The sequence below is a fragment of the Anas acuta genome, chromosome 11 (assembly GCF_963932015.1).
Source record: "Anas acuta chromosome 11, bAnaAcu1.1, whole genome shotgun sequence".
Lineage (NCBI taxonomy): Eukaryota > Metazoa > Chordata > Aves > Anseriformes > Anatidae > Anas > Anas acuta.
In genome coordinates, this window is record NC_088989.1 from 2,488,681 (window position 1) to 2,507,181 (window position 18,501).

Sequence of the window (18,501 nt, forward strand, 5' to 3'; positions counted from 1 at the left end):
ACTCACTTTTATTCAGAACTTCAGAGAAAATGAGAAATCTCTCTTATTTCCTTCCAGGCCCAGCCTGAGTTTTTCATAGCATGATTTAGCAAAGATAATCTTCTCAAGATTAGAGAGTTCAGGTAACAGCAAATCTTTCTGCAGGGTAACCTTCACATCACCGGACCATGCCAAACTGTGATCAAAGCCAGGTCCACATTCAGTTTCAACAAATGACTACGTCTACATTTGTTCCTTAGAGATCCAGCCCCTAGGTATCTGGATAAATATAGACTTAGAATGTACGGTATTGCTTATTTTACATATTAAAGGTAAAATTAATAAACATTGAGAGGGATGGAAGAGACCTATTGCCTGTGCCTTGCGCCCTGAATTTCTAAACCAGAGGAAACCGCAGGCTGTGAGCAAGCTGGGACTGAAGGTGCTGGGGGCGAGGTGCCCCCATGGGACAGGGCTCTTGCTCTGTGCCCCACTGCCTGCAGCAGCGCTATGCATGGTGCAGCCAGGATCGCACTCCCAGAAGAGCTGTGAAGCCTGGCAAGAAAGCCAGCTTTGAGAGAAGGTGTGCTGATTATTTACAAATGCCCTGCCGCTGTTTTAAGTAATCATGTATTCATCTTATTTATAACCCTCGGGTAGAAACATAGCTGAGAGGAATCCTATGTTCTATGGCAAGGGCCCTTCCATCACAGATTAAAGTAAAGTAGGTTATATCTCTATCCTCACTTACGTACTCCCTGTTGGTCCTATTCATCATCAAAAAAAAAAAAAAAGGAAAGAAAGAAAAAAAAACACAAAAAAGAAAGTCTTATCTGTGGCTTAACCTAGTTTTCTGTCCCATTGGAGACTGTGTGGCAAAGGTGTGGAGGTGGTGAGCTGATTCTCTGATGGCAGTGGCCGCACTTCACACAGCTGAGTTTGGGTTTTAGCAAAGAAACATTTGTGCACGTACAATAACTCAAATCGATTTACTTGTTTCCTTGTTAAAGAGCACTGTGTGTCACACCAAACCCAGCCCTGGGAGCCCATGCACTACTGGTGCACAAGTTTGGATAAGACCTTTATTGATACAAATGCTATTTTTCCTTGAAAACAAGCAAACAAACAAATGAACAAACCAACCAAACAAACAAAAACAAACAAAAAAAACCAACAAACAACAAACAGAGGAGGAACCAGGGATTATTTACCTGTATGCAAGAAGAGACACTCTTGAGCCAGATTTCTCATACCTAGCTCCCAGATGTTAATTGTCTATACAATTATATTATACCTGCATTATGCCTTTGCAGAAGCAGGGATTATGTTCTTGCTGCATTAACCTTTGTAATTATATTTTTGCTGCATTATACCTTTGCAGAAAGGGGGACACCAGAAATAGCTTGTACCTGTGCTCTTAGAAGCTGCAGCCTTACAGCTTCATTTGGGTAAGGGTGCATGCTAGAAGGTGGGGATGGTCATCACATCACAGCCACACTGGTGGGACCGGGGCAGCCTGGGGAGATGGGTGTCTCTGGCACAGAAGTAAACCCACAAGCTTTGAAACGATGTTTTACTGGTGGAGTTTCAGGAGCTACAAAACTACCGTTCCTTTTGGAAGGGTGAGAAGCTAAAGGAAAACTCTCTTACCATAGAATCTGTACCAAAGCAGATTTATTTATTGGACCCAGAACTAAAAAAAGTATCAGGAGGAACTTAAAGTGAATAGGAGGCAGCACCCAGACTAAAAATCCAACCTGTGGGAGGAGGCACGGACTTGAAGCCAAGGCTCCAAACACGCACAGATGTATCTGTGCCAGGAGTGCATGCTCACTGCCCCAGCTGTGGTCTGACACTGGAGAAAACAACCCGCACCCCATTCTTCTTCATTTCCAGGAGGTTTAAAGCACATCGTGCTTTCTCAACACTCAGATATTAATAACGACTGTGGAAATGATTTAATTTGGGTGCCAAATGCCTCATTCAGCTGAGCAGAAGTGCATCAATTCATTGATCAATCAATGCAATTGTTGCTGCATTTGTTTGTTTAGCCAGGAAAACGCAGATACTTTGGTGGTTTTCTGAATATGTTTTCCTTATTAATTGTTCTTGAAAGAATTACTTCATTGATCATTTAATCTTCAAAAAGAAAATGAATGCACTTCAGGGCAATAAGAGGGTACAACAGTAAAGAATTTGAGCAGCAATTATAATTTGTTTCTTAGCAACTAATAGCAAAAATTATGGGATTTGCTTGGGTGCAAGATATAACAGGAATTATTCCAGCAATGGGAATACGGAAAAAAAAATCCTTTTCAGTGTAATGTTGGGAGTAATTTTCTTTTTCTACCGTCATAACGAAATTATTTTGGGATGGTAGGTCAAAGCCCCAAAGTATTCTCATTACAACCGCATTATTATTGTATTTTCTGCTACCGTTTGCACTGCACAGTGCTGAGTCCTATCTGCTAATTCATGCATAACAATTATTTCCGCAGAAACACTTCTATAAAACAAATCCCTTCAATAAAGTGGGGGGAGAAACAGTTTTCAGAAACAATAGTTTGATTCCCTGCAGTTAAAGATGTACTCAGGGCAACAAAGAAAGTTAAAGCTTTTAGAAACGATTTGAACAATTCAAGAGAAAAATGCATAAAAAGGCAGCGCTGGGGCTGCTGCCCCGTCAGCACTCGGGGATGGCCACCTCCAAGCCCGTCCCTCCAGGCACAGGGTAATCTTCAAACGCAGTGGAACAGCTTGAACTAAATTCCACACACAAACTCAGCCTTCTTGCTGGACCCGGAGGAGATGGCTGCTCCCTTTCCATGTTGTCTCTCTCCTCTTTCTGCAGCCCAGGGAGAACCCTGCACCTCTGTGCTGCTGCTGGTCCAGGCCAGCACCCCCAGGGCAGGACTCAGTTGGCTGCTGCCCAGTCCTGGGGTCTCATTTCTGCTCCCCCCCACCCATGCAATAATATTTTACCAGCTGCAGAAAATAGCTGCTACATTAGGGTGAACCCGTTAAGTTGCAGGATTAAAGAAAACTCCAAATCAGTAACTTCTTTGGAATAAAACCTCAGGCTCGGTTAACATTTAAAATACAAAGTTCTATCAAACAAGTTTCAACAAAATTTCCAGCTAAGCAGAGAAGCAGTTCCTGTTTTCCTTCCTTAAGTAGAACAGGGATGGATACCAGGCAAGCCACGAGCCACACGGAACCGGCAGTTTTCCATGGTCGTTGACACACAGTGGTAGGTCAGGGACTTCTGCAAAGAAATTTCTGGTGGGAAGACACTGTGACTTGGTGTCCCAAAAGCACACTCCTTCAGACAGCTCTCACATTCAGAGGCCAACAGAAGCAGGGAGGAATGGACTTGAAAGCCCTTAGGCCACTACCTGCACAACACATGGAGCACACATGTCCTCCAGAGAATCGGTAGTAGCTGCTCAGCAGGTAAAATGGGCAAAGGTGGAGTGCAGCAAAATAAATTAAATGAACGAATGAAATCTTACTGAGTATTCCTTTGCCCAGTCTTCCAAATACATACGTCTGGTTTGCAAACACTGTGTAGAACAAGCTCAGGGAAGTCATTGATGCTGCCTCACATCGGGATGGCCAAATCTTGCAGCCTTTCCCAGTACTCTACTTGTGAGTTTGTTTCTACGTAGATGTGGGCACAAATGCAACTTTCAGCACCTGTGTGCACTAATGTTCCATTTTGTAAATTATTTCTGAGTCAGGAGAAATAATTTGGCAGGGACATTCACTGGGAGCACGTCCTGCCCACCACATGCTGCTCTGCATGGGGCTGCACCAGGCTCCTGCCCACAGCTAAGAGCTGCTCAGCACCTTCAAGCCGTGCCAGAGCAAATAAGGAACTACAACTTGCCCATTCATCACTTTCTGAGAGGTATGGTCCAACTCTGGTGCCACTAAAAATCAATACGAGTTTTATCTTCAACTTAAACGGAAGCAGGATCTGGGCCATAGTAAACAACTTTAATCATGTGTCTGAACAAGTGGGTACGTCTCTGAAATGCAGCCTGAGAGCTGCACTTCTTCCCAGGCATAACTTCCTATTGATTTCAGTGTTATTTCCAAACAGAAACCACTGTACAGTGAATAAAATTGTCAAGCTAAGTTCCATACCCTAAAATAAAAAGCACATAATTTAATCTAGTTCAGCTGTGTTTTCATATATCATTTTGGAAAAGCCATTATTAGAATCCATACTCAGAGTACAAAGCCTTTATTTTTTAAAAAAATATTTATTTTATTATTATTTTTTTTTATTTGGTGATAACCTCTGCTGGTATAAGCACAGCATTTAGGGTATCATTAATCGATATTCTGTTACCGTGGCACAGCAGATTCCTCCCTTTCTGAAAATATGTTGAATTTCAGATGCATCTAACATAGGAGGAAAAAAAAAAAAGAACAAATTTGAAATGTAAATGATATATCACAAAGCAAGTACTGGAGGAAAATATTAGCACTTTTATCGTAATGAGTTTGTAACCTAAATACATATTTCAGGGATTAAATTGGTGACCCTCTCTGACCTGCACAGGAGGTTGAATAGCTGGATCACAGTTTAATCTTCAGCGAAGACGCCAGAGAAGAATAATATAGCACATGAAGAACGAACGAACATATATTAATGATGCCCCAGGACTGAGAATTTAACCCCCTGAGAGAAAAAAAAGACAAAGCTCAAACCCCCAGACACCAGTCTCAGAAGAACCTGCAGTAACTTTCCTCAGGAACAAAACTGAGAAAACAAAAATCACACAGCACATGGGTCAGGCTGGAAAATAACAGCTCACTCGGATGAATGGGGAAGCTACGGACTAGTAAAACACAGTCGTGAGTCTCTAACGAAATGTTTTTACACAGCTAAACCATAACATGCAACAAAACAAGGATTACAAGACCCCATCTGCAGTCCTGGAGCTAAAGGTGGGGCAGAGCCTGCATGTGCTGCCACAGGCTTTCAGCAGATCCAGGTGATGCACAAGGGGGCAAATTCAGAGAAAATAACTTGTTAAAGGGGAAAAATCCAGAGAGAGCAAACGGGCTCCCAGAGGGCAAACAGGCTTAGCAGAGCTGTGCAGTGACTAGAAAGGGGCTTCCCCACACACATTATTTTAGGTTGTTCCACCCAGAACCTACAAAAGGCAATGCAAAAATAGTAATATTTGCAATAAAAACACTCAGGGGCAAGCAGCACTCCTGCATCCTGATGTCTTGGATGTCAAGGCTGAAAAACAAGCATTACTAACACACATGCCTAATTTTATTGGTTCTTAGAGGCAGAGCTTTTGGAATATGCTCTGCATATTTCATAATTCAGCTAATTCTGGCTGCAGTCCCTTTGATTACACACCTTAAAATGTCTAAGCTATTTTGTGAAAGCATAGAACCTAGTTTGATAAATGCTATTTTATTTTTAATTTAATCCAAATGTTTCTAATCTGATTATACAGTTTTAGTAATGTAAAATAAATTTCAGGAATTGAAAATTTGTTGAGGTTTGCCATCATTATTTTAACTAGAAAAGAATAAGCTTTGTTTTTGAATTCAATCTTAATTAAGAATCAGTCAAACCCAATTTGTTTTTGGTCATCTAGAAAACCTGCAAGATTATTGCCAGATGTACCATTCATCAAGACAGATAAATTAATCAGAATTTAATAAACGTTCTGTATCTGAAGCAAAGTTAAAATGTTGAAGGTTGATTTTCTTTTCCCCTCTTTCTCCACCCCCCCCAGGATCCTCTGTGTTTACAAGCTCCTAGTTAATTAGTTCATTTAAACATGCAAGGAAATTAATGTATTGCCACTGAGTCATACAACATCAGGATCCTCTCTCCTGGTCCCCCATCCTGGACTTTGAAACCAATGACCAGTGTCTACAGAGCTGGAACTTGGTACCTGGCTTGTCCTTACATGACTGACGTGTTTTTTTTTTTTTTTTTCTAAGAGTATGATCCCAGCCAAAGGGGTGCTGAAGTGCTTAGTTCTAAATGATGATGCTTCAAAAGCTTGCCCTGATAGCCAGCAGAAGGCCACAATGAGTAAGAGGGGACATTCCAAGAAAATGTAGTCTCTCGAGACGTAGACCAAGGTGGTATTTATGAAGCAATCACCTTGACATACTGAAATCTGGAGTTACCAGACTGGTATTGAGGAGGCTGTTCATTATCCATCCATGGTGAAAATGCATCTTCAGTCATGGACAAACACAAGCAGGTCAAAAGCAAACTGACAATATATTGTAAATTACGCGTGGAGATGGAGGACTTGACTTTATGCACAGTAATATTTCTTGTTACAAATCACCTTTCTGTATTGTGTGAAGCTGGCATTTATTGGCTTCTTTATCCTTTTATTTGGATTTGGTGCCTTTTTTTTTTTTTTTTTTTTTTTTCAGATGGAACACACAAGCTTCTCTTACTAGTTCATCAAAAGCATCTTTGGGATTAAACTCAACACCCAGCTCCCCACCACTGATGTCTTTATGCCTGTGAGGGCGTGCCTTGATCTCCTGAACTCTGAGCACGGATATTCCATAGTAGGTCCTGCTGTAACTACTGAGCTGCTGTGTACGCCCCTCCCACGACAATGGCACAGAGGCATCACTCAGATGACAGATGAATAAGCCCTTGTGTCTGTTGTCTGCCTTTCCCTTCGTGACTAGGTGAGAAAACAGATGGTTTTCATTTGCCCATTTTGCTATCATTTGCCCATTCTTATGGACCCTATCCTGTACCCCAAAACATGTTTTCCTAATTTCTTATGATGCTGATTCACAATAAGAATTACCTGTATGTCTTCTGTTATCATTGGCTTTTGATGAGAAGCTGTAACGCTGAATGTAACCCCAAATAAATATGAAGCAGCCTCTGATTTCCTTTTTACGTACATGGGTACAAATTTCAGCTGTACCTCCAAGTATTTGTGCCTAACTACTGAAACTTAAAGAGTTATGAAAAATGTCACAGCGAATTTGTTCTTTACAGAGAGCATGCCCCTTTAAAAGCGTTTGAAGCATTAATTCTCCATGGAGTGAAAAATCAATGGTGAAACCCCATTTACCAGCTACTTTGCCAGGTGGTCCCTTTCTCAAGAAATAAAGACACTGTACCCCGCATACTACAGCTAAGCGAGCATAAAACAAGACACTCATTCCTCACACACATTTACCCTCTTGATCCAGGTGTTTTCTGTTCCATGAACAGCTCAGAGCATAACACAGAACAGATCAGAACAGGTCAGAAAGGCAGGCATTGCTCTCATACTTCTAGGAAGCTGCAAGAACCGAGGCTGCGGTGCAGTTGGTACTTACAGGCAAACTGCAGCTTTGCTTCTCTGCTAACGATCCTCCCAAACGGGTTTGTTGCTACACACTGGTACGTTCCACTGTCTTGGGTTTTGTTGGGATTATTGATCAACAGGTTGCCTTCCACTGCACTGTAGCGGTAATCCATACCGATGTCAATATTGGTCCCATTTAATTTCCACCTATAGTACAAAATGCCAAAGTTAAATCCTGCTAATATTAATGGGTACTCTTGTGTATTTGAAAATACCACATGTAGGAAATAAAGATTTAAAACATCTTTGACTACTCAAGAAAAAAAAAAAGCATGAAAAATTTAAGTTTCTTGCACAGTATTGAAATATTCTAGTATGTAACTGAAAAAGCAATATCCTTGACATATATTTCAGTCCCTGATATGATTAATGTTTCTGTAGTTGTTGCAAGTGCTGCTGCTCTTTGGAATTAATCATTTTGCAAGAGGAAGTCCCAGAAACAGAATCTTTAAACTGTTCAAGCCCACAGAGGCTTCTTTCCCTCTCCTGACTTAAGCTGGCTGTTTGTTTTTAAATTTAAGAAAATTCACTCACAGCAGATGTTTTCACTAACTGGGGCACTGAGAATTTCTAACACCACATTGCCCCAATTACAGCAACTGTCATCCCCACTGCTCGCCGTGGAGCATGTGAGGGAGCCGCAGCCTCAGAGCAGCTCCCTCTACCTGAACCTATGCAGAAAAAAAATGGAATATTTTTGCATGAGCAAAACAACAGCCTGCTACATCAAGTAGTCATGGCAGAAGGCAGCAGGTGGGCTGAGGTCTTAATGCTCCCACAGGTTTCAAAGTGCCCTTTACTTTGGTTAAAAACAATAAGAAAGGCGCAAAAAGGTGGGGTGGGAGAGGGGGGATCAACCAAAATGATTTACATCAGCCCAAGTGGATATGTAGAACAAGAACAGCAGCATCTTTTTTTCATGAGGACCTCAAAGCAGTTAATAAAGCTGAAAACCACTGAGAGCTTTGTCTATGTGCGTGGACAAATGAGGAAGCCAACATGATTTATAGTCCCTTCATAACTTTTTTGAACCAAATTTTGCAATTGTGTTGCAGCACGTGTTTGGTGCCTTTTTCTTTGGTATCAGCACTGTAAGAACCCCAGGGGCACAGCTGAGTTAGACTGGGTGACATGTGCAGGAGAAAGGTTGCAGGATGACACGACCATAGCGCAGTGATGGTGCTAAGGAGCAGTTAAGCATTCAACAAACCCAACAGTTGGTCTGGGATTTCCTTTGACTTCACAGTTCAGCTTCACTTTCTTTTCCTCTGAATCCAATGGGAAGATCATGCTGCTGGGTTCCTGCAGGAAAACTGGCCCATGCAGTGTGTTGTCGTCTGTATTAACGAGAAGAAAAATGTGAGAGAGACTTGCAGGAATCTCCATGCATCAGAAGCTAAAATAGCACCTTGGCAGAAAGAGACTGGCTACCACTCACCCTAAAAAGAAGCTGTAACTACACTTGACTTTAGAGAACCGAGATGTTTTTTTTTTTTCAAAAGCCATTGGACATTGCATGGACTCAACATTCATAAAATCATCTGCATGCTAACTAGAGGACAGATTGAAATTCTACCCAAAGCTCAAGGAATGGGAACAGGCACAGTCTTATGGTTGTAATACAGCTCAAGTAAAACTGAAATGCTTAAGCTTCACTTTTAAAAACTGAAAATTTTCTTTGTAAATTAAAACAACAACAACGCAATTAAACACAGCCACACAACACGTTATCTGGATGTTGACCAGCAGGTACAATTCCCCAGAAAATCCCTCAGCAGGGCTGGATCTGCCATCCAAGGACTCAGCACTCTTCACAGTTGGTGGCTGTAGCTGCACAGCAGCATCTCAGAGGGGACGTGGCCTCGCTTAGCATCCTGGCTTTCACCACCTCAAGCACACAGCTGCCACGTTACACAATGCTATTGATTTTATTCCTCCGGCCACCCATTTCAGCATTATCGTGACCGTAAGCAACAAGAAGATAAGCATCAGCATCAGCAGGGTTTGTACCTGGCAACAGCAATCACACTGTGTTGCAGCGCAGCAGCCAAGCACCAGGTAGGCACAGCTCCTGCTTCTGCAATCTAAACAGTAACTGGAAGCACAGAAAGGCTTCAAAATACTTTATTTCTCATCTCCTGCTGTATTTGGCATCCCTGCTTCTGAGAGCAAAACTAGCACAGAAGTGGCAGAATCAAACCTGTGGGAAGAAGCCCCAGTAGTCGGTACTTCTGATTCCTATCACACCAGAAAATACAAAAACCTCACCAAAACCTCTCTTCTTGTAAGACTTTCCTGCCAAAAATTCTCTCTGACCGAAAAGCGTATTGATAAAGGACCTGAAATGCATATCTGCATTTGAACTCATTTCCTAGGAATTACATTAGACAGAGGTGAATAAAGCCCAGTGGGCCACACTCCAAATGCTGCTCGTTTCTCCCGGGTACACATCAAAGGCCACCAGAAAGCCTGGCTAACAGCATTCTCCACAAGTACAAGTGATGATTGACATCAATCCACCCATGGAGCAAGGTAGCTGGAAAGCACCCACCCATGCCATGACCCATCCTAACGTGGCCAGGAGGGACGTGAGCCCACGGCACTACAGGCTGCTGTGGGGCTGCAAGTCCGTCTGGACGGACATGCAGGGAATTTGTTGGTGTAGGAGGTCAGAGGAGAAAGAATAAATAAAATATAAAGATGATAGGATGTACCAAAAAGTAAGAAAGAAACGTGAATGAACAGAAGAAGATGCGTCTTCCTGACCGGAGGAGGGTGAGGATGACTGGGAACAGCCCTTGCAGCCCCGCGATGCTTGGGGAGCCAGCCGGGTGTATCAGGAGATGGAACAACAGCTCTGCACTCCGGGGAGAAAATTCTGTCTTTTCCACAGGATGATTTCAGAGAGACTCTGCCAGGAAGATTATAATAGAGCAACCTTTCCCATGTCTCCTCCCTCAGGTACTGCCACAAAAGAGACTGTACGAAGAATATAGTCATATCAGTTGTATTTATCTTTATTTTTAATTATATGTTAACGATATCTGACTGAGACTCATCTATTATTCAAAACACATTCCGCATAATCTCTAGCTTTAAATTATACCTGTGTGCAACTTACTGTTGCTGGCAGAAAAAGATAATAATAACCGTAAAGCATAGAGGGCTAGATGATTAAATCCTGACTTGTTTCTGAGACCCAGGGCTGCTCGACTCCTTAACCAGTTGCGCTGATTCATTTACTGCGAGAAAGAATATTACAATCTGGCCCATAAAGATTATAGCTCTGAGTACTATATTAATGGATTTGAAAACAAAAGAATTAAAATACATTTTAATTTTCTAATGGTAAAATTCAGAAGCTGGCCTGCAGCTTGGGTCCTCGTTTTAACTCCCATAAGCAAGGAGCTTCGACATACTGGGGCAGGCAGAAGCCAAACCGTAGCAGGGAATTCACTTACTGAACCGTGCTGGCTCGGGCTGTGTCACCTGTGTCCCCAACCAAAGGACTCAAGTCACGCCACACTGTCATTTAGTGTTATTTCAATTATCATGTGTCCACCTATATTGTGTCACATCATGCCAAAGGTCAGATTCTCAGTCAGGAAATCAGTCAGGTTCCCTCGCAGGAAAATACACCTTGTGTCAAAAAGTAGACGGCATTGGAAAATGCACAGACAAGTGGAAGGGCCCAACCACCCAACACTAAATGTGTCCCCATATGCCCAGGACATTGCTCGGCTGCAGGAGCAGGGCCTGGACTGTCCTGGTGCCGTGGCAGGGGGTGACACTGCTCTGCAGGGTACAGTGACACGGTGCCAAGGGGGCCCGGCCAGGAGTTATGCTTCTGCACAACACTGCAACCTGTCTGCATCGTTAGTGTACGATTCAGAAGTCACAGACACCAAAGGTAGAGAACTACAAAGTTAGAAATGCTCAGAAATGGGCAAAAAGCCTAATGAACTTAATTTGCCTAAGCTACATTTTCACACAATAGAAACTCACTAAAGATACCAAACGAAGCCACTCTCCAAAAATGACATCATCTGCTGCTGTTGCTTTTTAACATCCAGCTTTTACGCAGAAAAAAAAAATAATAAAAATTGCTCGCCTTCCTTCACCTGGAAAGAATAGAGCCTGGGCACAACCATGGGGCTGCTGCCAGGGCCAGCAGAGGGGCTCTAAATGCAGCTGCTGGCGGATCAGAACACAAGGAGAGGAAACAGCCTCACAACACCGTGCAGATAAAATTATTTCGAGTGCCTACTCTTTCTTCTTTCTCTTATTGCTGCCAGTGTATAACCCAGATAAGAAAGTCCAAATTATTTAATCTCGTCTGTAGTCCTTTTGCTACAGCCAAATGCCTGATAGAGAACACTGCAGCACAGACCCTGCTATGGTGCGTGCGGCAACAGTGGAGCCATGGTGCCTCTTAGAAGGTGTAGATTTGGTTCAAAGAACACTAACCATTCAATAATAAATAGAACAAACTGCATCTAGATTCTTATAGAGAGAAAACTAAAAGTATCAGTACCATAAATATTTTTAACTAACTTATAATGCTGCTGGATAAAAAGGGATCTCGCACGCTTACTGCCAGCACAGGCAAATGCATTACTATATTACAAAAACAGTGCAGTGTTTTGTAGCAAAAAAGTTTTACTATCCAGATAACTTCTAAATGTGAATTTCACATTTTATTTTTATAAAAGTAGTTACTTCATTCCTATTGCAGTGATGCTCAGGGACTTGCAGCTATTAAACAACAATTTTCAGCTTATCACTGATGAGCTCTAGGAGCTTGATACACAAGCCCACCGATGCCAAATGAAGGCACTTTTCTGAGTTAAACTGGCTTTCTATTTGCCCTCCTTTATAAAAAATCAAATCATGTTCATTAGGCTCTCTTTGAGATATTTAATTGACCAGCATGATGATGCAGTACATATAGGTATGTACAAATATGACAGCTGCTCTTGCTCCCCTCAGTTATTATAGCTCACTTTGCTCTTCATGGTTTTCAGCAGCTATTGCATAACCTCTGCGACTCCTTACAGGTTTGTCACTGTCCTGGGAAAATGCAGTAAGGAACCTTCCTGGACAAGCTAACTGCTGAGCCTCTCTCCTAGTGACAGATTTTATTTTTCTGAGTTACGTTTCTTTTGCTCAAGCCCAAAATGAGCTAACCCAGAATGAACACTGAGCTGCCCTGAGCTTAAGACAAGTTGCAAACAAGATTGGTTACCAAAAAGCATTTTTTCCCCCTGTCAGATGAAACAAATGCGCTACGACTCTGGTTTTGCCTCCTTCGAGAGAACTCTGTGTCTTTCAGGAAAATGCAGGGTATAGGAAATTTCAGTGATTTCATGATAAAAGCATCAGTTTTAAACACAGTATGAAGTGTAAGCCCATATGCTGTTGGACAGAATGTGATAGATAATTTAGCAGAACATTCTGCTATCCTAGCTTCTGCTGATATATATATATATTTATAGTGAATAACAAAATCTATTGAAAAACACCAGACTCATTTAAATATACTCCAAACGAAGCAGATATTTTCTGTATCCCTCCAGTAGCCCAGACCTGAGAGCCAGCACATTCAGTGTGATGCTCGATGCTTGTTGTCTTCCTGCACTTCTGAGGAATTGAAACATGAAGAATGTCAGCTGAGGTTAATTCAAACGAACAGGTGAAACCATTCTTATTCTCTCTGAACATTAGGCCTGGTGATGGATATTGTTAGCTAAATAGGACTGCTTTAATTTTCGTTGGAAGTTATGGCCAATTTGAGAGAAGGTTTAATTGAATATTCCACACTGTGGGGGAAGATAATAACTAAAGCGAGGAGAGAATTCTTGGAGTATTTCCAGGATAAATGATAAAAATCCTCCCCTTGTTTGCTGCTGAGGGAATTGGGTTCTGCTATGTATGCCGGAGCGTTTTCATACAGAGCTACAAGTCGGTATTTCTTCAAGACAAAACTGCACCTTGGGAAGAGCAAACTCTTCAGGAGACCAGGAAGAGAACTAGATAGGAGAGCTCAAGGGCAGCGCTGATTAACGCAGCGCAGCACCGGCAAGGTTAGCCAGCTGCATTACAGCCTCTTGTGTGGGAAAAGCCTAAACTGGCTGGATCACTCTTTATTTTTTGCCTTTCACTTCTATTAACATCAACCACACACGCAAGTGGTGCTAACGGCTTTGAAATGATAAGAGAGAAATGTTTATATCAGATACTCCTGCTAAGAATTATTCTTAGGCTTCCTAACAAACAAGACCTGCTCAAGGCTCTTCCCATGCAAAAGCAACAAAAGATGTGTTTCCAAACAGGAGATTTGAAACGTCCTGCACAAAGCATTGTTTTAAGGGAAGGGTCTCGGCTCTGCCTGTTTGGAGACAGAACCAGCCTGCCTCTGTCCTGGGGCTGCCACCGTGCCTGCGTGCCTCTGCACCGCAGTTGGACCTCGTGTTTAGGGATGAGTCAATATACAGAAAGAAAACAAAACAACAACAAAACCAGATACCGTCATAGGGAGCAAAGCTGAAAGAAGCTACAAGGCTCTTTCCTTCCTTCTCACCCGTACCACCCTATCAGTGCATAAACCCCTCTTTTTGAAGTTCCTCTGTAATGCTCCGTTGTACCTGGGCTGTGAGAGTGGCTCAGCATCCTCACAAAAACCACAGACACACATCACCTGCAGGCTGAGAGTGGCTGGGCACAATGACACCCACCTCTCCTACCCCTCATGGTGCCGTCAGTTAGGTCGCCGGGCTGGGCTTGTTCCCCAGCACCCTGAGGGTCCCCAGCAGAAGCTGCGAGCTGGATGCCCCCTCCTCTTCCCTGCCTCTCCTCCCTGACAGAGCTCTGCTTCCCAGATCCCTGCTGTACTGATACAGTTAAAGTGGAAAGCCGTGTTTGACAGGTGACATGCAATAGGCATGAATCTGATGGCTGAGTTCAAAAGCAGTGTCAGATGTTCCTCAGAGACAGTAACGAAACTGTAAAAATCCGGAGGATCCCTAAAGCTCAGACGACAGGAAGAAATAAATCTTCGCTCTCGTAAATGCAGGTGTGGAAGAGCTCCGGCATTTGAAATGGAGACAGCGCTGGCCTGAGGACTCCATTTATGAGTGACCCGAATATCTGAAGCACTCTGAATTAAAGGCAGGGTTAAACACATCCACCCTGACGCGGGCGTGCTCTGACCTTCGAGGAGAGCTCAGAGTCTGTCAATTACAGGAGGTCAGGAGCCGGCCCCAGCCGCTGCCTGTGCTGCAGCCTGCGGCGGCCGAGCACAGCCGGGGTCAGCCCCGGCTCCGGGAATTCACCTCCAAAGCCTCTCCATCAGCCTGCATGCACCACGGGAGCGCTGTAATTTCACTTACTGAAGTGCTAGATGAGTAATTATGCCAAAACGCCGTCAAGTTAGCGCTTTTCAGATAAAATGCTGTTACCTGATCCACGCACGCCAAAGCAAGCGCGTCTGCCTCGCGCCTGGTCTAGACACCGGGAGGAGGCGATTCCTGGTGCGGCGTAATGAGCGACTTGTACTACGACAAAAACCTCATTTAATGGAACGTAATTGGTGTTATCTTCGTAAGTCAACAGGATGATTATGATCACAGATGTTCCCTTCAGTATATGATAAAAGCATAGTTCTTCAATGCTGCAGAAAATCACAAATTTCTTTACTGAGCCTCCTGCTCCCTGAGTCATCACAGCTGACATCAGGAAAATAAACAGATAAACTCTCACTGCTCTGCTGAGGATGGTATCAGCCCAGGATAGAGCAACAAATGATTATAAGAACGGCAACACTGGGGCTTCTCGGCCATAAGATCAGTTACAGAAGTTAACACAGAATGTGCCACATGTTGCACTGCCGAAATAGTAGAAATCACCAAAGGGATATTTCTGCAAGATAATTTTAAATATATAATAATCAATCTTGTTCTGATGTCTTGTAAGTTAACTTCTAGCCCTGGTGAAACCATGATGTAACCCACCACAGGAGAAAAATGATAGGAAATTAAAATACTTCTGTTAATGCTGACACAATACATTATGCTGCAACTATTGAGCAGTCATAAAAATACACATTTTCCTTTTTCAAATAACAAATACACACATTATGGCTTTAGGAGATGAATAATATAAAAGCTTCCACAGGTTCTCAAAAGCTGCTCCATAACTTAACTGTTGGGAATATTTCCAAGCACACTCTGTCACCAGGAGTAAGTACACTAAGCCGGTGTTACCTAAAAGCCTACTGTAAAGAGCTCATTCCTATAGACTTACCTATGGGTTCCTGACAGAATAAATGACCTTTGCTGTTCACGTGCAACTGTCTCAGACTTGAGCTGTGACCAGGGATACAGCCACCAGGACGGCACCACCACACTGCCAACCGAGCCCAAGACAAAACCCCGGACATGGTTCTTCAGCTGCTGGAAATATTTTCCACACTTTCTTTCTTTCTGTTCCCCTAAGGCCATTACTACAGCAACTCATGGCACTAAGTCATTACTTAACTGGTCAGATCTGTGGTTTATAGAGAAAAAAGGATCACTGCCTCACTTTAGCTCATGCTCATTTGTTTCACCACCGTATATAGACACAACGAGCATGATCGTGGCAACCAAACACTGGGGGTAATTAAAACTCCTGTACGAATGAAAAAGAAATGATAGGTGTGTGTTTGGCATCATCCATAAGGGCTGCGCTCAACCACCTTTGACGTGCTACACAAATTTCAGACAGCAGTTGGACATCTTCAACATAGCCCCTGCTTGTAAATGCAGACACTGGTTGTTGGCTGCCCTGCTCTGAAATGCTGCATGTCTAAGAACTGACTCTGTGCACCTCAGATGACTGGACTATGTACTACTTTAAATGAAACACTGGCACAAAATGTATTTCATGGCTTTTAATTCAATGCAGGACATCTTTTAATTCAATGCAGGACATGACAGATTACACTTAAGAGGTCAATCAATGACAGAGAAATTAGTCCTTAAGGGAGACAATTGTGGCTCGGGGTTTACTCCATCAATGGCACTAATCTTACCCACTGACATGGCAGCTTTGAGCTTTGCCTCGATCCATTACCCTCATCCATCTCCCAGCATGCAGGCGGCCTGTCACCACAGGGGCAGTGCCACATCCTGCACCTGGTGACCTATGGCCATGGGTCCTCATGGCCCTATGCTGTTGGCGATGGTGGCTTCCTTCCAGAGAGGTCTGCAGCCTCCTGGGAAGCACAGGGAAAGCCAAACCACAGGAACTGTTCCCAGGGTTTGTGCATTCTGACTGCACCTGCTATCCAGCAGGCACACATCGATACCAGGCTGATTTTTTGCTATCGGTGTTGAACACGAGTTCTGGATGGAGTGGCTGAAGATGGGAAAAGATTTTGGTTTCCGTCAGAAAGTGGCTTTTGTCTCATTCTTCAGGAAGTGTTTCCAACAGACCTGAATTTGTGAAATTCTTTCAGAAAGCTGTTGCCAGCATCCTAGACTATTAAAAACCTTCATATTTACTTCTGGCCAGTTTGACATGACTTTCACGTCTGGCCAGGCCACAGCACAGCACGTCATTGTGAATACAAAGCTGCCTCCAACTGCTCTTCATCCTCCTCCCTGGAAGTGCAGCTTCCTCCAATGCTCTGTGTTCTCATACAGAGCTATTTGTGGATAAGGTACTTCAAAGGTCTAATGGCTGTACTAATTAGCTATTGATTTATTAGTAAAATTTAAGGTATTGATATAATTGCTGTCTTCCAAGAAGAACATGCATCGTTATTATAAGATTTTCAGTTGCCTCCAGTATGACAGGTACTATAAAGTGGGTATTAAAAAAAAGCTGAAGTAGTGTGTCTGTGTGCATATTTTAAATTAAAAGCCACATACTTCCTATCCACTGTACCTCCCTGAACTTCAATTGATTTTAATGTTTCATGTAATAAGGACGGTACGTAAAAGCCAGGCTAATAAATGTTATCCTCCCCACCCCAACAGCAGATGCTAAACTGGTACAAAATATACTGAAAAAGCCTTTTTCTTTTAAAATACTGGAGTCTTGGAAAAGAGAAGTCCCCGGAGCAATAACCTATAATCTCTGCATCATCCATTGCTTGAAAAACAAAGACAACTCTGGCAACTTGTGCCAGCTCTGCATTGATTGAGGAGCCCAACTCCACGGAAACCTGCAAGGTGAAAGGAATGGTCTCCCATGCGTTTTTCAAGGTGAAGCCTGTTTTTGTGTTTTCAGGTTAAAGTACATTAGCCACTGTCAGAAGTAAGGCTGATTCCTGCCAACTTTTTCCTGGCTATTTACAGCAAGGTTTAGACACTGGATCCCACTCTCCAATATTTACCAATAAGCAGATCAAATTGCAGCATCCTGCGAGCAGCGGTGAGCAATGGATAATCAGAGTGGCAGGGTCTGAGTGAACGACTGGGAGCCTAATTTGCACTGTGTCACCGGTCAGAAAATGCTGGTGCAGCGGCTCAGCTTGTCAGCGGGGCACTGTAAATCTGCTTGTCCTGGGTCACGGGTGCACACTCTGCAATTATGGCAAGAAACCACAGTGCTGTCCCCACAGGAACATGGTGGGGATGACTTTGGCTCTGCGTTTATTTGCACAGCACCGGGAAAGGCAGCACTGAGAGCCGCTGTACCAACAGGCCCAGCCAAGGCACGCAGCCCCTGTTTGAAGCCAGCCTCTAAAACTCCTGCAAAAGGGATTTGTGATTTGCAGTTTTTCTACCTGAATTTCAGTAACAAGAAAGAGTAAGTAATGGTAAGACAAGAGCACATGGGCGAGGAGTTTCTCCCAAGACATGCTCCCATCCAGGATAACATCCCTCTGACACTGACGTGCTCACCCATCCCGGCCTGGTGGCACAGGCACCTTTAAAGCATCTCCTTCACCACAGACACTGCATGCTAAGGTTGTGTTACTATTTCTAGCAGGTTCAGCCCATTCCCTTAAGAATAACCAAACTATTTCAATACGACACATTTTAGCATAATAGACAGAACGGTCAGTGAGGGAAGCCTCACGTTTACAATGTTATACATGGATATTTTCAGTGCAAAAATTGTCAGCAGCAGCTTGCAGTCACCTCTGGCTGCCTTGAAT

The 18,501-nt window shown here is 43.2% G+C and overlaps 1 protein-coding gene across 6 annotated transcripts in view; it reads right to left on the reverse strand.

Moving 5' to 3' along the window:
• The window catches only part of LOC137862358 (contactin-4), a 295,385-nt gene that overhangs the window by 109,091 nt on the left and 167,793 nt on the right, over positions 1-18,501 (reverse strand). For all 6 annotated transcript variants that reach the window (XM_068694353.1, XM_068694348.1, XM_068694349.1 and 3 more), the window contains 2 exons: positions 8,566-8,692; positions 7,327-7,502 (listed from right to left, as the gene is read on the reverse strand). In XM_068694353.1, coding sequence (XP_068550454.1) covers positions 7,327-7,502; positions 8,566-8,692 — 303 coding nt within the window. The remainder of the gene's footprint in view (positions 1-7,326; positions 7,503-8,565; positions 8,693-18,501) is intronic.